Below are 23,822 nucleotides of genomic sequence, written 5' to 3' on the forward strand. Positions count from 1 at the left end.
ACTCCCTCTAGTTAGCTGGGGAGAAGAGGGTGCGGCCGTGGCGCGAGTCACCCCCTGCTGCACCAGGATGACGCGAGTGGTGTCTTCGGACTACCCTTCCCTCCGTCGTCCTGGTCTGGTAAGGAATGACTCGCCGCCCGAACGACCGCACGACCCCCTCTCCGCAGCTCTGGTTTCGGCCGTGAGCCGATGCGTGCGCACAAGGGGCTACCGCTGTGCCGTTAAGGTGCACTTCCCCTCCGCCACGGGTCGACCCACGGCGCCTCGGCTGGTACAACCCCACCCCCCTTACGCACCTTCTACTAGTGTGCAAGTAGGGAGGCGGGGGTGTCCAGCGGTGAAACCAGCACTAACCCGAGTCCTCGCAGTTTCTCCCGCAGGTGACTGACCCCGCCGATTACCGAGCCTGCCGAAGACGTTCGATCAGCCCAATCCTGCCGAAGCTGACCGACCGACCAATACAAGTCCGCTGGTACGCCCATCATATCCATCGGATATCATATCACCACGGCCCTGGTACGCGCTCCATAGCCCACCGCCGCTGCCGCCGCATCGTCGCCCCTCTGGTGCCGCCGCTGCTACGACAACCGTTGGCCGCTCGCCATCCTACCGCCGTTAGGCCGCTGCATCCGTCACGCCGCTGCTACGACATCCGTTGGCCGTCCGCCATCCTACCGCCGTTAAAGCGGCAGTTACCCACCGACGTGTGCCGTACGTACGGACGTTCGTCGTACGAAGCACGTTTGACCGAACTCTCAAGCCCGTAGGAATCAATGTGTGCGTCTGTGTACATGTACATAACATATTTGTGTGTGTATTGTTTACAGACAAGCACTGTTGCCATTGACCATTTTGCATGCATGCTTATGGAAACATCAACTTTTTCCAATTTAATTTTTGATGTTGTAAAAGGCTGGAATTAATATTAAATAAATATAAATATTAAATAAATATAAATCTGCACTTTTACATAATTATTTCGAATTATTTTCACAATTTTTCAAACTTAATTAGGTGTTTTTGCATAAAACTGCAAACGGTCAAAAATTAGCGCACAAAAGTTTACTAGGCAGCTCTGTCTAGTGAGAGAGCGATCAGCTGACACGTTCTTACGGAAAAAATCAAAATTGTTTTGATTTCTACGTTCCGGGCTACGTACGTACGGGCGTTGCACGTCGGTGAGTTTTCGTTTACATTGCACACTCATAAGATAGGTCGTGTCAGCTGACACGTTTTTGGTACGTACGTTCGTGAGTAACTACCGCATAAGCCGCTGCATCCGTTACGCCGCTGCTACGACGTCCGTTGGCCGTCCGCCATCCTACCGCCGTTAGGCCGCTGCATCCGTCACGCCGCTGCTACGACGTCCGTTGGCCGTCCGCCATCCTACCGCCGTTAAGCCGCTGCATCCGTCACGCCGCTGCTACGACGACCGTTGCCCGTTCGCCACCCTACCGCCGTTAAGCCGCTGCATCCGTCACGCCTCTGCTACGACGTCCGTTGGCCGTCCGCCATCCTACCGCCGTTAAGCCGCTGCATCCGTGCCGCCACTGCGACGACGACCGTTGGCCGCTTGCCATCCTACCGCAGTTAAGCCGTTGCTTCTATCCAGCCGCTGCTTCCGTACCGCCGTACCAGTCCGTCCGTTACCCGACCGTTCAGCCGCCCTACCGAACCTCCGTTAGTCGACGCTCCGCCCCCCTCGCCATCTTGCGACGGAAAGCTGCTGTCCGCCTAATATCTCCAGCCGTGTGTGCGTGTGTTCGTAACACATAAATATCGTGTATTTATTCAGTAGGGGTTTGTGGGACCTTTACTCGACTCTGGATTGACTGAGCGTTACCCCAGCCTTAGACAAAACCCACCTCATAACATCTTTCCGCCAGTGAGGGTTGTATACCAGTACCAAATCTCCCTCCAAGAAACCAAGAATTGTTGTTCTTGTCAAACCTGTGTTTCATCTTGCTACTCATTACCCTGGTTCGTTACCTCACATTCTATTTTTGGCCAATGTACTACTTTGTAGAGCTTGCGTTTGACGGATTGGCTTTGCATAATGAATATCGTTCCGACGCTTCACAACAGTAGTGTGCCCTGGCTTGAAACCACCCTTGTATTCTTTCTGCGAAATTCTTTCCTTCGTTTTAGTGCGTCCATTTTGGTTTGTCAATGCCAGTGTTTCTCTAGCAGGCATCTTTGATTTTGCTTTGTTTGGCCCATTCGTTCCATCGACCTTTACCTTTGACTTTCATGGTCTTTGTCGACTCTTCTCCACCAGTACTCGATTACTGCTGAACCCTTCTTCCAAACTGAAGTTAAGTGACACATCCTGGTTCTCATAGCGCATAGTCCTTCTCCGCATATCGATCCTGATGTCTTGGTCAACTAAGAAGTCCACTCCCAATATGACTTCATCAACGATCTCCGCTACAACGAATTTGTGTAGAACCATGACCTTAAAACTTCACAGATCACTTCTCCCCGGACTTGGTTATACTCTGCAGTGACCGTACGCAACCTTGCTCCAGGTAATGGCTTTACTGTCCTGTTGACCAAATGAAATCGAATCAAGGAATGAGACGCGCCCGTATCTACAGTCCGTACACGTTCTTTGCCATCTACATTCCTGTTGACGGTAAAACTGCTTGATTTCCTTCCAGTTTGCGACACAGATATCACAGGACATTCAATAGCTGGAGCTAGCTCTCGATCTCTACATTTTACTCGCTCTTGATCATAATAACAAAGCTGGATTAGGACCACCCATGCTGTTGAAACCACTAGGATCAGGATCGCAATGACGTGCAATGTGACCGGGGTTCCCGCATTTGAAGCATTTGATAACTCTTTCACTCCGCTTTTGCGATCCTTTCAGCGCCTCCAATATTGTGTTCACCCAGTCTGGCCTTTCTACCTCCACACGGCGTGCTTTGAACGCTGGCTTACACAGAAGCGATGCTGTTTCCTGAATCAGAGCACGTCCCGTATGCCATTTATAAAGCTCTGAATTTTGACCCTTTCGGTGTATTCCACGGGTGCGCCGCATTCGCTAAATGTGCCATCCTTTCAACATCCGACACAAACTCTTGCAATGTTTCACCAGGCCCCTGAAAGCGGTTCAGTAACTCCATTTGGTATATCTGTCTCCTATGCTCGGTTCCGTATCGTCTCTCTAGAGCGCCGATCAATGCTTCATAACAGTTCCGTTCGCCCTCTGGAATGGTTTGTAAGATCTCAGCTGCAGGCCCTTTCAATGCCATGAACAGTGCAGCTATTTTATCTTCCGCATTCCAGTTGTTCACTGTGGGGTCTTCGCAAATTGCGGCTTAAATACCTGGAAAGGAACAGAGCCGTCACAAGATGGGGTTTTTACCTTCGGATTGCTTGTTGAAACATCTGGGCGATTCAATTGCAGCTCCTGTATACGACCTCTCAATTTGTCAATCTCGGCATCGATTTTGTCCTCGAGTTGTAAAATTTTTGTATCTTGTGCCTACAGCTTCGATGATACCCTTATCTCCTGCGCCTCCAGCTGCGAGAATATGCGAGCCTCTTGTGCTTTCAACTGCTCAGCCAACTGAGATGTCATATATGTCTTCTGTTCTTCCAGTTGAGTTTCCATCTTGGATGTAATCTGTATCGACATTTCTTGTGCTTCAATCTTCGATGTTATTTCTGACGACATTTCTGCAATATGTGTCTCCAGTGATTCCATCTTGGATGTTATTTGCGACGACATTTCTGAAATGCGTGCCTCCTGTATTTCCAATTGTGATGCCATATATGTCTTCTGTTCTTCCAGTTGAGATGACGTTTGCGACGACATTGATGTTACTGTCGATATTTGTGCAGATATTGCAGCCAATATCATGTTCAAGTCTGTGCTGATAACTGTCTGCGATGTTTCGTTTTTCTCTTCAATTTTGGTTGTTGTCTCGGCGCCATCAAGATGAAAGACATACTCTTCCACGTTAATTCCTTCTGCTTCCATTGCCTCTCCAAGTCGTGCCAGAAATTCGAGTTTATTGCCGGTTGTATTCAATCCACGGCTCCCAAACTCCTTCTTCAGTTGCTGGATCTTCAATTCACTCCACTTTGCCATGTCCTTGTTGTATTCGAAATCGTCGTATTGTATTCGTTCAATAATTCCTCTTCCGACACCAATTGTAACGAATTTAGGGAAACTCCGCTTATTTGCAACCTTCTACTAACGTTCGTATCGCTAAACTGTTGAATAAATAACTCCAATATTCAATAATGCAAAATGGCCTTTATTAGCGTACTTCACAGTAACACTGATACTTCACAGCTGATAGCTTGCTTAAATTAAACTGATTACTGATTACTCAGCTTTAACTCCTTTTATACCCTGTGATGTCTCGTTCGCATGTTTCTAGGCGTTTCTAGAATTTAACTTAGTTACCAGCTATACAATTACGAGCTATAACTACAGATGCACGTTATAGCTTCTCATATGCGCGTGTATATGTGAGTGATACTTGCACAAATGATTGCCTACGTTTGTGAGCATCTCAGATAAGATATATGCATGTGTTTGTGCGTTTCTCTCCGCTGCTTGTATGGACATATGTGTAGACATAATGGTTAATTTGTTTACGTATATACAAGTGTGGCAGCTTGCTTTATTGTTTTTGTTGCTTTATTTAATTAGTTTAACATTAGTGATGTGAGTATCACTTAGTGTCACTAATATTCGTCACAATATATACTTCGAGTATCGAGTCTTGTATACTTGTTATGAGTGCCGTATCGGTAATTTGCATTTGATATCGTTTCCCACGGACACTGTCCCTATTAAAGTACATCAACAATTTAGAAATAAGTTTTTTTAATTCGAAAAAAGTTTTTCTCTGCGCACGGTTCTCGGCAATGGTTTGGCAAAAACTCCGAGTGTATTTTTGCCATGAAAAGCTTGTCAGTGAAAATGTATCTGCTTGCAGCTGCCTTTGGGAGTCGACATAAAACATGCCGGTCCTATTCCGCCAATTTGTAGGAAAAATTTAAAAGGAGCACGATGCCAATTTTTACCAAATCTCCATTTTTCGACACAAAGTCAAATCTAGTTTTATCACTTATCGGTGTTTGGTAATAAACTATCGCATTTTCGTTAGCAGACAGTATACCAAATTTCGCAAAGATACGTGATGCCTCCACTAAAATCTAAATATTGTAACGAATTTACTGAAATTCCGCTTATTTGCAACATTCTACTAGCGTTCGTATCGCTAAACTGTTGAATAAATAACTCCAATATTCAATAATGCAAAATGGTCTTTATTAAAGTACTTCACAATAACACTTATACTTCGAAACAAATAGCGTGCTTAAATCAAACTGATTGGTCGTGCCGCAGCTGGTGCTGCTTTTATACTCTTCGGTTTCCTCGTTGGCATATTTCTAGGCGTTTCTATTTCTAGAATTTACTACTTGTTTACCAGCTATAAACTAAAGATGCACGTTTATAGCTTCTCATATGCGCGTGTATATGTGAGTGATACTTGCACAAATGATTGCCTACTTTTGTGAGCATCTCAGTTATATGCATGTGTATGTGTGAGAAATACTTTGCTGATGATTGCATGCTTTTGTGAGCACCTCTCCGCTGATGGCATGCACATATGTGTAGACATAATAATTGATTTGTTTATCTACATGCAAGTCACTGCTTAGTATCGGCTTAGAGATGATAGTATCTCTTAGTGTTGCTAATATTCGTCACACTGCCCTCCACCTAAGTCTGATTGTCCCGATCAGACAAATTTCCCGATCTAAATGCCGCCAGACTTCCCTGATGAACCACTTTCATTTTGATTCGTGGTTTACAATGGTTTGTATGCGGTAAACTACATCGTTGATCCGTTTTACAACTTTGTATGGGCCTTCCCAGTTACACTGCAATTTCGGGGAAAAACCTTTTTTCCCTTGTGGGTTGTATAACAGCACAAAATCTCCTTCCTGAAAACCTTCCGAATTAATTGCTTTATTGTATCTGGCTTTTATCTTGTCACTCATAATCATTGTTGGTTGCCTTGTCAGATCATGTATTTCTCTCAGCTCTTCTTCCAAAACACCAGTGGATTTCTTGACATTTCTCTCCGCATCGCCATCTATCCCAAACTTCAAATCAGCTGGCAGTCGAATGTCATTGCCAAAAATTACTTTTGCTGTGGTTTGGCCCGTTGTCTCATGCACTGCTGATAGGTAAGCCATCAAAATAATGGTATGCGGGTATCCTACTCTTTATGGAACTTGTCCACTACTTTCCTTAAGTGCTCCTCCAATGTTCTATTGAATCGTTCCACCATACCATCGGACTGAGGATGCAATTCAGTTGTCCGTGTTTTCCGAACGCTCAATGATTTACACATTTCCTGAAACAGCTGATTCGAAATTCCTGCCTTGGTCAGAATGTAACTCCATTGGTACACCATACCTTGCAACCCAGTTGTTTATAAACACTTCTGCTACTGTTTCCGCTTCTTGATCGATCCTTTCAAATGCCGCACCTGAGTTATATTGCTTCATCTGGCCATGACTTCGGGTTTTGGGCCCTTTCCCTCTGCTGCACACCTCGCAGTTTGCAATCCACTCAGTGACCGACTGACGGCAACCAACCCAATAGACTCTCTGTTTAATCTTCTCGAGCGTCTTCGTGATTCCAAGATGAACATTAGTATCAGTATCTTCTAGCTGACACTTCCTTAGTTGTTGCTTGTCTTATTCATCCGTACATGTTATAGTCATTAGCCGGACATCTATAATGTCTTCTTTAGCCTTGGTCTTTGAACAGTTGTTGCATTCTAAACTACATGGTCATCGTGATATTGCATCAACATTTCCATGGGTACTACCTTTTCGATGCTCAATGGAAAAGTCATAGCTTTGTAGTCGGTCAATCCACTGTGCCAATTGTGCTTCTGGATTACGGAACTACAGGAGTCATTTCAACGCTACGTGATCTGTCCTGACGCGGAATAGCTGGCCGTAGTGGTATTTGTGAAAATGTTTAATGCACTCTACCAATGCCAACAGCTCTCTCCGTGTATCGCAGTAGTTCCTCTCTGATTTTCCAATTGAACGGCTGTAATATGCAACTACCTTCTGCTGTCCATCGACCAGTTGTGATAAAACGCTTCCTATAGCATATCCACTCGCATCTGTATCTAGAATAAATGTTGCTCCTGGAATCGGATATGCCAACAGCGGGGCAGTGCACAAATGCTCTTCCAATGTTTGGAAAGCCACTTCTTCCATTCAAAAGCTTTATTTTTTGTTGTAAGCTCGTGGAGGCTATGGGCTACGCTGGCAAAATTTGGTACAAATCGGCGGTAATATCTGCACAGCCCAAGGAAACTTCTCAATTCATGTAGGTTCTGGGGTGTTGGCTAATCCTTTACAACCTCTATCTTTTCGTTCGCAGTGCAGATGCCCTCTGTCGTTACCTTGTGACCCAAATAATTTATTTCCTTTTTAAACAGCGACCACTTTTTGGGACTTAGTTTCAGACCAGCGTCAGCTATTCTCTGGAAAACTTCCTCCAAGTTTTTAAAATGTTCATCAAATTTCTTGCCTAATACGATGATGTCGGTTAGGTACACCAAGCATGTTTTGCAATGTAGTCCTTTCAATACCTGATCCATGAGTCTCTCAAAAGTAGCTGGTCCATTACAAAGTCCAAAAGGCATTACTGTAAATTGCCAAAGACCATCTCTTACGCTGACGGCTGTTTTCTCTTTGTCTTCCTCCTTCACCTCCACTTGCCAGTAGCCACTTTTCAAGTCCAGTGTGGAAAACCATTTCGTACCAGAGAGCGAGTCCAGAGTGTCATCAATTCTTGGCAATGGGTAGCTATCCTTTTTCGTAACGTCATTCAACTTCCGGTAGTCCACGCAAAACCTCATTTTTCCATCCCTCTTCTCTACAAGTACTACCGGTGAGCTCCATGGACTAGCTGATGGTTCGATGACGCCACTGTCGCTCATTTCTTGTATGATTTGACTCACTCGGCCTCGCATCCCCACTGTTAATTTGATGTTTCACAACGTTGGTGCGGCCTGGTTTGGAGCCATCTTGCTCAAATATGTTCGCGTACTTTAGGATCAGTTGTTTGGCCTTACTCTGATAGTCTTCCTCTAGCCCCTCCGTCCATGCCGTGATGTCATTTGAAAGATCAGTATTACTAGTCGAAACGTGTTCCTGTAGCTGTTCACAGTTAATAACTACTTCAGCCTCTTGGCATCTTCCCAATATATCTCCTTTGGTCAGTTTGAGTGGTGACTTGAACTCATTGAGTATTCTTACCGGAATACATCCATCTTGTTTTGTCATAGCCAGGGTTTTCCCTACAAGTACGTCCGGTGCTTTGTTTGCTGCTTCGACAACCCACAATTTGTGTGTCCCACAATCTCCATCAACCTTTGCCCAGATGACTTCTTCTGATTTTGGTGGTATTTGCTGACTCTCTTTCACCAGCACTCGTTTACTGTTGTAGCCTCTCTCGTATCCGAAATTAAGTGGCACATCCATGTTCTTGTATCGCATCGTCTTGCTCTGCATGTCGATCTTGATGCCTTGGTCGATTAAGAAGTCCACTCCAATTATGATTTCATCAACAATCTCTGCCACTATAAAATTGTGTACTGCCGCGATGTTACCTATTGCGACTTCATATGCTACTTCTCCTAGAACCGTGGTGTCTTCTCCCGTGGCTGTACGCAATTTTGCTCCAAGCAATGGTCTTATCTTCTTGTTGACTAAATCCGATCGTATGATGGAATGAGATGCACCCGTATCTACAGTCAGTAAACGTTCCTTTCCATCCACATGTCCTCCGACAGTAAGATTGTTTGACCTTCTTCCAATTTGCGAGATAGAGATTATGGGGCATTCAATTGAGGGAGCCACCTGTCGCCCCTTGCGGCTGACCCGCTTTAGTTTAACGATTGAGTGGACTTGGATATTTGCTCATCTCCTTCAGCTCTGCGTTTACGTCCACCCACATTGTTGGAACTATTAGGATCGGTGCTGCAATGACGTGCAATATGGCCTGGGTTGCCGCACTTGAAACATTTCATAACTCTAGAGTTTTTCTGTTGTGATTGCTTCAGTGCTTCCAAAATTGTGTCCATCCAATCCGGCCTTTCTACTTTCACACGATGGGCATTGTACGCTTGCTTACTCAAAAGTGAGGCAGTTTCCTGACTTAGTGCATGTGATAGCGTTTCTGCAAATGTTGGCTTTGGGTTTGCGTATGTAGCTCGCTTTGTTTCGACGTCCCGTATGCCATTTATAAAGCTCTGAATCTTTACCCTTTCAGTGTATTCCACGAGTGCGTCCGCATTTGCCAAATGAGCCAACCTTTCAACATCTGAAGCAAACTCCTGCAATGTCTCATTCGCTTTTTGGTAACGGTTTTGCAACTCAATTTGGTATATCTGTTTTCTATGCTCGCTTCCATAATGTCTCTCGACAGCGGTCATCAATGATTCATAACTGTACCGTTCGTACTCTGTAATAGTCTGTAAGATTTCCGCTGCAGGCCCTTCCAATGCCACGAACAGTGCAGCAACTTTATCTTCAGTATTCCAGTTGTTCAATGCTGATGTCTTCTCAAATTAAATACCTGGAAAGGAACAGACCCGTCAAAAGATGGAGTTTTTACCTTCGTATTGCTTGCTGGAACAGCTGGGCGATTTAGTTGCAGTTCCTGTATACGACCTTTTAAAGCATCTACCTCAGCCTCAATTTTGTTCTAAAACTGCATTATTTTTTCGTCCATACGGGCTTTCAGTTGTGCAGAGATCTGCAATGATACCTGTGCTGAAATTTGTTCCGACATTTCGGATATATGTGACTCCTGTGTTTCAATCCTGGATGTTGTTTGTGACGACATTTCGGATATACGTGTCTCCTGTGATTCCATCTTGGATACCATATATGTCTTCTGTTCTTCCAGTTGAGTTTCCATCTTTGTTGTTATACGGTTCTCCTGGGATTCCAGTTGAGGTGCCATATATGTCTTCTGTTCTGCCAGCTGATATGACACTGTCGATGTTTGAGCAGATATTGCAGCCAAAATCTTGTTCAAGTCTGTGCTCGTAACTGTCTGCAATGTTTCGTTTTTCTCTTCAATTTTTGTTGTTATCTCGTCCCCATCAGGATGAAAGGCATCATCGTCCACATTAATTCCTTCCGACTCCATAGCGTCTCGTAGCCGTGCTTGAAGTTCGATCTTATTGCCGGTTGTATTTAATGCCCGGTTCTCCAACTCCCTTTTCAGTTGCTGGATCCTTAATTCACTTCACTTTGCCATGTCGAAGTTGTATTCGAAATCTTCAGAATTTATTCAACAATTCCTCTTCTGACACAAATCACCTCACATCAAGCACCTTCTACTAGCGTTCCTATCGCTAAACTGTTGAATAAATAACTCCAATATTCAATAATACAAAATGGTCTTTATTAAAGTACTTCTCGTGCTCCTTTTATACTCTTCGGTTTCCTCGTTGGCATATTTCTAGGCGTTTCTATTTCTAGAATTTACTACTTGTTTACCAGCTATAAACTAAAGATGCTTCCCATATGCGCGTGTATATGTGAGTGATACTTGCACAAATGATTGCCTACTTTTGTGAGCATCTCAGTTATATGCATGTGAATGTGTGAGAAATACTTTGCTGATGATTGCATACTTTTGTGAGCATCTCTCCGCAGCTGTTTATGTACATACAAGTCACTACTTAGTATCGGCTTAGAGATGATAGTATCCCTTAGTATTGCTAATATTCGTCACAATATCTTTAAAAACAACTATACAAGTAAGCGCAGGCTTATTGCTTCTGGGGACTCATATCACAAGATCCACGGGCTTATTGCTTTAAACGTATATATTAGCAGTATTTTTTTCTTTATCCTAAGTGCTGCCAGCCGGAGACTTGAAGGTTTTGCCTGAAATTTACCTTCCTTTTTTATGCAAGTTATAACATAAAAATCATACAAAATTAGGAAAGTGTATTTCTTCTGTGAAAAGCTCAGTGAAAGCGCAGATTCGGAGCCGGCATAGAATATAAATTAAATATAAACACGATGATGAATTTATTCTCACATCTTATTTACGTAGATGTCTGTGAATAACTCCAGCGGGTTAGAATATACCCGCGGTAGGTATGCCTGTCGTAAGAGGCGACTAAAATACCAAATAGATTCAAGGGGTTGTGTAGCGCAAGCCTTTCAAGGGGTTGCCAGCGCAATATATAGCTTGCCCAACCCAATTGTCAACCTCACCTATCCGTGGCAAATCCTGTTTCATTAACAGCCGAGGCTCTGGCGACCCCGAACTCCTCATGGATCTAGGGGGTGGGAGGGCGAGATGGCTTAGAAGGTCGCATGTGGGCATAACAAATCGTTCCCGAGATGGTCGGGCTTGGTACCGGAACGGACCGGTTCTGCATCCGGCAAAGGACCATCAACATCCATAACACTCCCCAAGGCCTTCAGGGAGTGTCCTTATCGCTACAACAATAATAGCAATTTTATAAGAGAACTCTGTGAAAGAACAAAACTTTGTTTGCGAATTCCCAAAAACTTAAAATTTGAAATTGCAATTGTTTACATTAAAGGGTGCGATATACATACATATGCACATATATAAGTACATGGGTATATATAGCATATACCACACCGTTCTATTTGGTTTGACAGTCATATTTATTCTTATGATGCAAAAAACTCCCTTGGAGCTCCCAAAGGCTTAAAAGTAATGACGTGCGACATTAAGCGCTAATTCATGAATGCAGGAATAATACTCGTATGTATGTATGTATGTATGTAAAGTTAAAAAGGTTATTGATATGAATTTATATTCGTATTTCCTATTGCCATATACTAACGCAGGGATGGTTATTTTCATTTTGATTAACCGGTTCGTCTTTTACTATTCTGTTATCTTCTCTTCACTGAACAATTATGTACATCAGTATTGCCATTTTGGTGCTTTTGGAGCCAGATTTAGCCCTTTTTTTTGCGTGTAGCCCCAAAAATTTCGGTCTAGCCCCTAGCTCTTTTTTTGGCCCTCTTTAAAATGTTTGCCCCTTTTTTGCTCCAAAACTATTTCGGCAATACGTATTGTGAAATTTGTAATGTGTTTTATGTGTGTCGAAGTTTTATTTTATTTGTTTCGTATGTATGATGTGGCAAATCGGTACTCTACTGATAACAAAAACAATTTTTGTTGTTATATCGGCCTACTAATTTGTAAGATCGCGGGTTTGAATCGAGCTCAAGACCTAACAATAATTATTTTATCATTATTATTGTTATGAATAGAAGATCGGCCTTAGATCTCTTCGGAGGTTATCGCGCCTTACATTTTAATAGAAGAAAGAAAACATTTAGACAACTGCCAAAGCTCGTTGTATAAATCCATTTGCAACAAGTCCAATTTTCACATCCATTCTGAAACAGATGTCGCAGTGCTGTGAATATCAATTGGCAAGAACCAGAGTAGAAGTAGGAATAATGAAGACAAACAAAAAACCGCTGTGATAGCTGAATGGTTACAGCAGCGGCGCATAAACGTTGCCGATGAAGGAAGCAGTTCCCGAAATGGATCTATACAACGAGCTTTGGCAGTTGTCTAATTTTTTCTTTCTTCTATTCTAATTCAATAATTTTTTCAATTAAGAAACAATTTATCATAACAATAATAATGATAAAATAATTATTGTTAGGCCTTGAGCTCGATTCAAACCCGCGATCTGATAACAAAAACTTTAATCGATCAAGTGTGCCATGAGGATGCATATTTGCTTTCCAGCTTGTGCAACAGCATCGTGTCACCTTCTAAGAGTTTCGACCCTTTAACTTCAGATTATAATAATTTTTTTTCTCCCATACCTTATTTTCATTATACCTTTGAATAATATATACGAATTAAAAAATAAGATAAATGTTTAGGCGAATTTATTGATAGAAATATACGTAATTTATGTCGCAACTTCAAAATTAAATTAAGGCAACGCTTGCCGCACAATATAGAAACGCTTAGCAAAAGAAGTTGCAAGAACGTTTCCAAACATGAGTTTGATTAAAAGCAAACACAGAAATAAAATGAGGTTAGTTATGTTGAATTCGCTTCTGACAATAAGAAGTGTTCTTAAACGGCTGAATAAATGCTGTCATAACTTTGAAATAAACAACGATCTCTCAAAATTAATGAACACAAAAAATATTTATGAGTGTAGCAAAAATAATGATTCATCTTCTGAGGACGTTATCATAGATTTTGAAGTTTAATGCCCTTCAAAGATATCTCGTCCCAACATAAACTTGAATATCGCACACGTGTATTTTAATGGTAATTCGTACTAGAGGTTTACGCCGATCACTTTATCGGCGGCGGCGGCGTGGTCGGCGCGCCGGCATACGCCGGTGCTCTTACTTTCGAAAAGCTTAATTTTTCTATTTAAAAAATAATATTTAGGAAAGGTTTTGTTTGTATGTATTTAAGGAAATCAACGTTTTGGCCATTTCGGAAATATCCGGGGTTTTTGCCTCAAAATCTCGCAGATCGTTCAAAAATTTTCAGGAGTAGCTCCTTGCGGAGGGATTTTCCCTCGTTCACTTACTCCAGAGGGGCTTCGAACCTCACCCCGGTCTTTGGAATTGGTACTGCTACGTCTGATGAAAAGAAAAAAAGATACATAAAATGGTCACACTTTTGTTTGTATATCGTGCAAAGCGTTGTTTCACCTGGGGTTAACTCCTAATAATCGTCGCGAACACAATTTCTTTAAATTATTTGTGGCTCCTTGGCGATCGTGCACAAAGGAGGCTTACGGTTGCTATTAATGGTCTATTAATACCCATGACGCTCGTGGCGCTCCCCATCAGGGAGGGAAATGAGATGATAACCAAACAGTTCCTGTTGAATACCCATAAACCTGGGCATCCCAACAGACATCTGATTGATGAGCCAACACCGCCTAGGGACTTAAGGAGTCATCTCCGTAAGCATTTTGAGGAAATACGGCACCTGAGAACTCAGCCGTATGAAGCAAAAAAAACACAAGCAGGTCCTTGGTGAACTCACAAACAGGCGTCGGAATTGCCCGGTGAATCCAGTACCCAAAAAACAGTACCCAAAACTTGCGGAAGAGGAACGCATACTCCCCAGGGAAACGCGAGTCACTCTGGCTCAACTTCGTTCTGGATACTGTAACAGGTTAAACTCTTACATATCCAGAATCAACCCCGACATACAAAATGTATGCCCGCTTGCAATATGTCCCCACATGACACCAACCATCTCTTTAGTTGTAATGTGGAACCAACGCCTCTAACACCCCTTTCATTATGGTCCACCCCTGTTGAAACAGCAAGTTTCCTTGGACTTGTGATCGGTCGCAGCTATTAGGTGCGGCGAAGCATTGCTACAACAACAACAACAACCCTCTTGGCACAGGGCGCCTCCAGTTTTTTCGGCTGTTTTTAAGAACTACAATTCCCGATGTGAGCATTCGGCCAAGGATGCCGCGTCTAAGTGGATGACATTGCGGAATGGGTGAAAGTCGTATAATCCTCGGCGCATCTACATAAATAAAATTTTACAAGGACCCTGGATAAAATTTTTAAAATGTAGACCAAAGTTTGCAGACGTTTGTGTTGACAACATTGATTTAAATAGTCTTCGTTAAATCAAACCGATATTTTAGAATGAAAGTCGACCGAATTTAAGTTGAAAGATGTTAACTGTTGTTTTCCGGCCTTATGATATAAGAGCTCATTATGGATGACCGCGTAGCTTCAGAGTAGTTCAACTGTCCATTACATTAGGGTAGTAGCACACACGGTCATTAGTTGGACTGTCTTGGAAAAGCTTTTTCTTCACCACTTTGAGTGTTCTTGTGAAGGACAAAGCCTCAACTGGTAAATATATGTGCCTACGTATTCACATTTGTAAAAGGAGCCGTAACGTATAGGTGATATTTAAACTTGGTTGATAGGCTATAATCAATGTGATTCACTCCAAGGGTCTAGTTTGGGATAGTGCCGCCAACTTTAGGAAATGTTAAACCGGGAGGCTTTGATGTTGAAGGATGAAGTGCGAGAATTTTTCAAACCCTTCTCATACGTACATACATATATCCTCAACTTAAGTATGAGGTAAGAATCATTTCAAAGGGGTGTTTATGCCCCTAGAACCTACTAAAGGATTTTGCATCACTGATTTTGCTTATTCTTTCAGCCAATCCCAATAAAACTTTTTTTAAAATCGGCACCTTTTTTGGGTATTTTGCTTTTTTTAACAACGTGAGGGCAATTTGAAAACATGTTCGCCGTGGATCATTTTATTTGAATTCATTATTAATATTTTGAAAAAATAAAATAAAATATGCAAAGTGACCATATAAGTTATTCTATAACTTTTCTTTTAGTGTTTTGTTTTAATAACTTGGTAAATTGGGCGATGCAAACTCCGTGTTAAGCTGACATCGAAAACACCTGTTTTTTTAAATAACTTTTGAACAGTTAGAAAGACTTAAATTTCGCAATTAGTTTCTTATAACTGGCAGTGATGCGTATCCGTTGATACCACTTTCGACCATATCAGACCAATTTTCGACATGAACAATAAGTGGCCTAAACAGTCTTAAACGAGAAATTATAGTAACGCGCCGGATGCCGCCGCCGCCGCGCCGATATTTTGAACATTCGGCGGCGGCGTGCGAAAAACGACCAAAATCGGCAGCGGCGGCGGCGTTTATCGGCGGCGTATATCTCTAATTCGTACACCCGTGAATAAAAAATTTGGAAAAAATTTAAAATAATTTCTCTCGGCCAACATTTTGGCAAGTCTTATTTTTGGCGAACCTATAGCCGTGCTGTCATTGTAGTAGTGTGAAAAATACTTCTTACTTTTTAACGATGCCTTACCTCCATATGGCAAAACAAAAGTTAAAAAAAAACGTATTTTTGTTATTAAAAAATATAAAATGAACTATAAAAACAGTATTATTTGTGTACCTCCCTTGTACCTTATTATTATTTTTTTGTTTATTTTAATGTACCTTTTTTAAAACATTGTTTAAGTTTGATTTGAAATAAATGTGAAAATTTACATTGAACAATATACATATACTTTTAACTCTTTTTGCAACGGGTTTTGAATTTTTTAAAGAAATTTAGCTCTTTCTAGCCCTTTTTTTCTAGATTATAGCCCCAAAAAATGTTTTTTCTGGCAACACTGATATACATACATACATAATAGGCTCTTTTTTTATTTATATGAAGTATTCATTTTTAGTCGAAACCACATAGAACGAAGCCGTATGCGCAGATGTACAAAATGCCACTCTTGGCTAATTGCAATTCTTTATATTATATAGTATTACATTCTCTGACGCTTTTCCTTCCGATGTACAGCTTATAATTGTGTGTAAGTAAGGAAGCTAGCTGCAGCATATGTAGTTGTGGCAGGTTAATGCTAGCTTCTAAACTGTGTAATGAGAATATTATAAAAGACCAACGGTCTCGTATTGGTCATCAGTCCGTTCTCAGTCGTAGAAGTGAATCAGTCAAGTCTTCTAATTTTACACCATACAACATTGGGATATTTTTGAATACTTAAAACTTGTTCGCTCCTTTTATTAATATAAAAGGTGCTACTGAAAGCATCGATCAGATATTTTAAGGACGAAAGTAAGTTAATTTGTCTTGTCATTTTTATAATAATCGTGGATCCACACTAACTTACTAATTAAGATATTTATGCAAGTGCACAAGGCTATTTTAAATTTAATATTATGTTTGTTTATATATTTTTATGTATCAGTGGTAACATACAGACGTATATAAATATGTATATAATGCAGGAGAATTAGACCTGCAGTGTCAATGCCACTGACTTCTCACCAGCTTAACAACGGACAATTGAGTTGTGAATAATATTTTCAGTTTTGATTGTAAATTATAAAATGTGAGTTTTTAAACTACATAGTTCGTAACTATATATATGGGAATTTCCATTGAAGCGGCGGCGACAGTGCAAAACTTTTATAATTTTAAAGAAAATTGTCAGAGAAATTATTGGATTAATATACAAAAAAAAAACTTCAAGAAGTAAGAAATACAGTCAGGCAAGTTATAAATAAAAAAAAATTATTGGAAAGGCCCAGGAATCACTAAAGCCCTCTTACTATGTCTAAATTTCTGTTCCAATTTGCGTCGTACTCCTTTTGATTTTTCCCTACAAATTGACGGAATGGGACCTATATTGTTTTATGTCGACTCCGAACGGTATCTACAAGGCAGAAGACTTTTCACTGGCAGGTACACACTCGGAATGTTTGTGAAATCTCTTCCAAAGGGCAACCCCAATAAGAAAAACTTTTTTCTAGTTGAAAAGATTTTTTCTAAGTTTTTGATGTTACTTTGCCTAGCGAGTTGAACCCAGAATGTAACGGTTGCGATATGGTTAGTTTTTTAGTCTATCTTGATAGTCATTAACGGCTTCTTTCGTATGATATTCTTATAAATCATCTTAAGGTCACCAAGGCCAAAACTTTGGTCAACATATAGAATTGTTTAATACCACCGAATGCAGTGGTTTTGGAATAGTTGTTTCTGCCCTGTTTCCCGGTTTAAAAATAAAGTCTTTTTTCACATGAATTAAAATACTCAGGTACAATGTAAAAAAATATGTTTGAGCTCGCAGCTTCTTGGCCCGGGACCCTCATAGGTGGGTCGATATGGTCGCCAAGCCTAAAGGTTACTCACTGGAAGAAAATACAGGCCTGCCAAAACACTGCTCTCACAACCGCTACGCACTGCCTTCCAATGTCACCAGAACACCACCTGCACAAGGAGGCGAGGGTACTTCCCATTAGGGAGAGAAATGGAATGCTGAACAAACAGTTTCTGTTGAATACCCAGAAACCTGGGCATCCCAACAGACATCTGATTGAAGAGGCCCCACCTCCCAGGGGCTTAAGAAGTCATCCCCGTAAGCATTATGAGCCGTATTTCCTCATAATACCACCTCCACCTGAGAACTCAACCGTACGAAGAAAAAAACATGAGCAGGTCTACTAAGTGATATCCACAAAAAGGCGTCGGTCCTCTATGCCAGGAATTGCCCGGCGAATGTGGAAATATACTCGAATCCCGGAGGGCGACCCTGCTTTTTAATAAGTATAGTTATGTTGCTTTTCACGGGACTTCAATCCAGGAGCTGCGGTATGGTAGGTCGGTGACTTCGTATTTATGTACATACGCCGCGCTACCAACGACGAGTACCGAAGGAGGTACATATATATCTATGTACATATCGCTCATTTACTTCAATAGTGTCATAACTCAAAAACTCAATTTTCCAGGGGAGCCATTCAAAGATTTTAACTGCCATATGTTGCGCATATAAAGGCACATTTTCATTTTTATAGCACCTGGTAAATTTTTAACTGATCACAAAGATTTTTTATACAACATAGGTCATGATATTGGGTACGTTTATATGTTATTAACTCAAAAGTCCTGTTTTTTGAGTTATGACACTATTGAAGTAAATGAGCGATATGTATAATGATGACGTGTATGAGACTTACGCAGATATAAACATACTATTGCAATGAACATAAAAGCTTGGCTAGCTAGGTCATGTTGTGCGAATGGACAAAGATGCACCTATCAAGAAAGTCTTTTTATCGGCGCCGTATTTGAAAGCAGAAAAAGGGAAAGACCTCACTGGAGCAACAGGTGAAGGATTCAGCTCCCTCCGTGCTCGCAGTTATCGAGTTGTGGGAAAATCGATTATGCGGTTAAGCGCCAATTAATGTATGTACATACATATGTATGTACCTATATCAATTTACTCACTTCCTCTTACATAAAAAAACTTTATAAAATTATTTTAACTGCTTTTGTGGACGCAATATACCAAAAATCCTTTATGTATACCTAAACGTATCTATATTTTTATTTATTTTGTAATTCTTTCAATAACAGTTTCGAGATCATACAATGTACTGTGCAAGAAGAACCGGTTAACAAAGCACAAAAGATTCTTTCAATTTTATCCTGCTCACTTGGCGTACTCATCTTACTTACGGCATATCCTAAACTACGAACACGTCTAAAAATAAATGATGATTTGACCAGTATGACTGCCTCTGAAATAGTTGCTTACCAGATCAATGCCGTTTGTAGCTTCGCTTTTATGTACAGAAAATTTTGCCCTTCTTTCCCAAGACTACCCCTTTTCCTTCGTTGATTCGCCAAAAAGAAAATTCGTGGCAATTATAAGGAACGTTGTTTATGCAATACTTACCCATCAAAAAATTTGAACCTTATAATAGGCTTATATATTTGGAGTGTTATAGAAAGGGATATTAAACCTTTTGGAACATGTTTGCATGTTCCTTATAATACTCTTTATTTTATTTCCTTCATATTACCCGCATTTTCAATGTAAATATTGCAATTGATTTTTAAGTAACTTCTCACTGAGCTACAACCGTGAAACTTCACATATAGGTTAAGACACCGAGACAATGCAACAAAGGGGGAAAACCCGGCTTTTAGGTAACTCCTCGATGAGATGGAGACTTGAAATTTCAAACTTAATTCAGAGGCCGATGACAGTATAAAACGCATAACAAAAAGTTTTGATAGGGGCGCACGGATCGAGATATTTAGAAATATTGTACGAAACGGAGGGAACCTTGCGATCGATTTTTAAGTAACTTCTCATTGAGCTACAAACGTGAAACCTCTGAGATAGGTTGAGACACCGAGACAATGCAACAAAAGTAGAAAATAATTCCGTTAGGTGGCGCACGGTTCGAAATAATTAGATAAGAATATGGAAATTTGAATGCTTAAATTTTTTTATTTTCTTTTATTTCTGTAGTTATGTCATCAGGGATAACGTTTATTATATAAGGGGTACATAAGGCAATACTAAAAGACATTAAGAATAATTAGTAACATTTTATTAACTTATCTTACCAATTTGAAAAAATTTTGATGCTAATCATTGAAAACACTCTAAAAATTATGGAGTTTACAGTTTTTTGGGTTTGGTATTGGTTGATATTGACGGTTGCTAATTTGCTTTTCAGTGTTGATAAAATATACTACGGTTTTTGGTGTACTTGCAATGACGTAGCCCATTCATGTTGTTAATGTATTCTAAAAAAGTAATACACTAGTTTGGAAATCCTATGATGCTTGACCATTTGCACAAAATTCTGAACTTAGCTAGAGTATTTTTGTTTTATCGGAGGGGGAAAATAATAGTTACAAAAAAAAAAACGATTTTTGAAAAATATTAACCCACGTTACCAATGCTCAGTCAAAATAGCAAAGCGCGAATACTAAAAGATGACATATTGACACCTATTTCTAACTCAAAACTGTAGAAATATTAGCGAAATACTTCCGAGACACTGTAAAGAAAAAGAATTTAAAATGTTAAACCATATTTGGAAGAAAAATGATCTTTTACGCTGGACTTATGCACATCTGAAAACACCATATGAAATTTATTAGTTTTCATTAATTTTATCTGCTTTTTAACACGCTTATATTAGTATATGCGTATATACAAATATAGGTACATATTTATATACATATTTATATTAATTTGAGTCCTTCAATTTAAAATTTTTTCTGATTTGATAGATGCTGGAATATTGTTTGTATTTCACTTTGATAGCTCCTGCAGTTTGGGGCACGCTACTTCCTGTGGCCCAGAGTGATTTTGCCTCGCATATTGTAATTGTCACTCCACAAGCACAGGTACATTTAGAGCCAGCTATTAAGTATGATGCAGCCACTTTTATACATCATCTTTCCCCATTGGCTCGAATCGCTGCCCCACATGAGGAAGCAGTAGTTTATGTTCCATCAAGTGCTGGCGCTCCCATTATTCCTTTCGAAGGTTTAAGCGTAGCGCGAGCCAACACTAAAGAGAAACCGCAAAAGGTAGAAACTAAACAATGGGACGAAATTACGCAACAAATTCAGCAAGCAATACAAACTGGCTCATCACAGTTGGGTCCACAATTAAGTGAAGCTGCCACAGCCGCATCTAATGCTGCTGCAGCCGCAGGCCAAGGGCTATTCCCATCCCTATTTCCCCCAGCTGGATCTTCATCAAGCGAAAGCACAGCTACGAGTACTGCAAATAAAGAGGACAAGCCCAAAATTACTTACCAGCTGCCAGCCAATACCGAAGCGTTATTGCCTAGCAATTCACGAATTTTCGCCCTGACACCAGCTGTGCCACATGTTGTCGATTTTGTGCATTCTCCCATTTATGTCGGACCGATTCCGGCAATACAAGCACGCAGTATTCAAGATATTAACGATCAGACTCCATTGATAAGTACTCCGTTATCAGAGCAAATACCATTGAAGTATGATGATAAAGACTTTAAGGAATTACAGCGGCCACTTGAAAACAAAAATGAAGGTTTTGAAAAAAAATCGAATTCTGCCAGAAATTTGGAAACAACCACACACAAAGATAACGCAAAGCAAATATTAGCAAATAAAAGCGAACAGAAGCAAGAAAGTAAGATAATTAAATATGTGTACTATTCTGTGTCTTTGCAATTATGTTCTTATATTTACTTTATAGAGGTTACAGAGGATCAGTATTTGGATTCCAAAAATAAATTGTTTGGACCATCAAAAGAAGGACTGCTACAAGCTAAACCTAGTGATTTTAAAATAACACCGACTGTCGATTTAAATCAAGAAGATGAAAAAAAGGGTTTTAAGAAAATCATCGCCGATTCACAGCCTCAAGCAAAGGTTGCATGATAATGCAAAAGTTAACAGAATCGAAAGACCTACAAACATAAAAAAATGGATCTTCATTACCGCACATAACTGCGGGACTCATTGGTAACTATGGATTAACGCGATTTACTTATAGATTTGCGTGCCACAACTAAGTACTAACAAAATAATACTCTCATTTTAAATTACTAACACATACCATACATATACTTGATTAATTGAAGATTAAACAATACAGGGAACTCATTGAAGCAAATAATTTTATAGGGTGTAAAATTATAACCGTTTACACACACTGTTAGATGAACGCACCTATCAATATTCTTGATAAACTTAATTGTCTATCAGATGTATTATTGTAAAAAAAACTTGTGATTATAACAAAAATTATAAAATGCCAAGATTAAGTGAAAAATCAAAACTAAAACTTCTTTTCAAGAATATTTTTATAAACGACTCGACGATGCTGGAGATTTCTGATGAAAATAAGGGCTGGACTGGCTGCAAGGTTGAATTCCTTTGAGTTTACCGCGTTTACACGATGAAATGTACGCGTAAATTTATACAATTTGTGTAATACTATGTTCAAACAAAAATAAATTGAGCCAATTTCGATTTAAATTGAGTGGTGTTCATAGAACTCAATTTAGCTTTCACAATAGTAATTTGACAGCTGGTGGTGTTTTGAATTTAAAATTTATTTGTGAAAAAATAATAATTTTAAAAGTATGGAAAATTCTAAACGTGTGTTGTTATTTAAAACCATAGAATCAAGTTTAGATTCATGGTTGGATTTTAAAATTTCGAATTTACTCACCATTTACGTTGTTCGCCGTAATTTTTAACAAAATATTGATTTACTTTTATTTTTATATGACGTTTTGTTGCTTTGACATTTGGCTTTAAATCTACTCAATAAATACACTTTACAAGGTTGCATTCGCAGTTTGAAACAATTTATTATGCAATTTTTTTTAAATTGGCAATTTATTATTAATTTTTATTATATTATAAATTGCGTAATAAATTGCCCAAATGATATAAATTGCCAATTTGGTGTGTGTTTGTAGAAATGATTTTTCATAAAAAATTTTACAGTTCATTTACGCACAGATAAATTTATACGTTTACACTTTATAAAGCATTTATAAGGTTTAATGAGTCCCCCTAATGATTCAAATAAACAGATAAATGATAATACACACATACGTACTTAATCATTGCCACCGCAAGTTCATCATCATTATCATCAAAAAATAACAGAAAAATAAAAATGAAGGAAAAAAACAAAAACAAGGGAAAGTAAAATGTAAGCAAATGTGTTTTCATTTCAAAACTTGGATAAAGAGTAGAACACGTCGGTTAGTAGTAGTGGGTAAATAAAACAAAAGAGCTTGAACACGAACTTTTGAATTTTTATTAGACTTTTGTAAGATATACCTCTGGTTTTAAATTCAGTTAAGTCAATTATTGCTCAAAGACCCACTCAAATTTGCGACGTATGCTTGCGTCGAATAAGTAAATAACATAAATAACAGTTTATTCGCGTCGTTACTTAAACTTCATTATCATACATTTTTTAATTGAACATAGGGTCACTTAATACACAAATAAAAAAACTTTTTAAGCACTCAATAGATATTGAATCAATTAATTTTCGCCAACTACAATGAATTCATTATTGGGTTCATCGATAGCTGTAAACTCGGTGTATTCGTTAATGTCTTCTTGTGTTGTTGATTGGAAATCCATTAATGAATCTTGCTGATGATAAAAATTTGCTTCAACACTACTGAACTTATCTTCAGACTTTTTATTGGAATTCTCGTCTAATGAATTCCCAGAAAAGGATAAGATTGTTGCAGTTGTCACATTGTTTGTTGGTTCGATGGTAATTTGTGGACTCATGATTTCTCCTGGAATTACGGTGCTCTCCATCGCACTAGTGTCAGTGTATTTATACACTGAAAAGTATGTTTGAATGCGCTGAACGACGC

The 23,822-nt window shown here is 39.7% G+C and overlaps 2 protein-coding genes across 3 annotated transcripts in view; one reads left to right on the forward strand and one right to left on the reverse strand.

Annotated features, from left to right (window-relative positions):
* Nucleotides 1–23,822, reverse strand: part of Obp73a (Odorant-binding protein 73a) — a 372,527-nt gene that overhangs the window by 126,943 nt on the left and 221,762 nt on the right. The window lies entirely within an intron of this gene.
* On the forward strand, nt 16,526–23,460 carry LOC137253650 (uncharacterized). The gene is made up of 3 exons (XM_067790978.1): nt 16,526–16,719; nt 20,701–21,595; nt 21,662–23,460. The coding sequence occupies exons 2-3, from the start codon at nt 20,701–20,703 to the stop codon at nt 21,844–21,846; spliced, it is 1,080 nt and encodes a 359-aa protein (XP_067647079.1). The 5' UTR covers nt 16,526–16,719; the 3' UTR covers nt 21,847–23,460.

Source organism: Eurosta solidaginis, chromosome 5 (assembly GCF_040869045.1).
Source record: "Eurosta solidaginis isolate ZX-2024a chromosome 5, ASM4086904v1, whole genome shotgun sequence".
Lineage (NCBI taxonomy): Eukaryota > Metazoa > Arthropoda > Insecta > Diptera > Tephritidae > Eurosta > Eurosta solidaginis.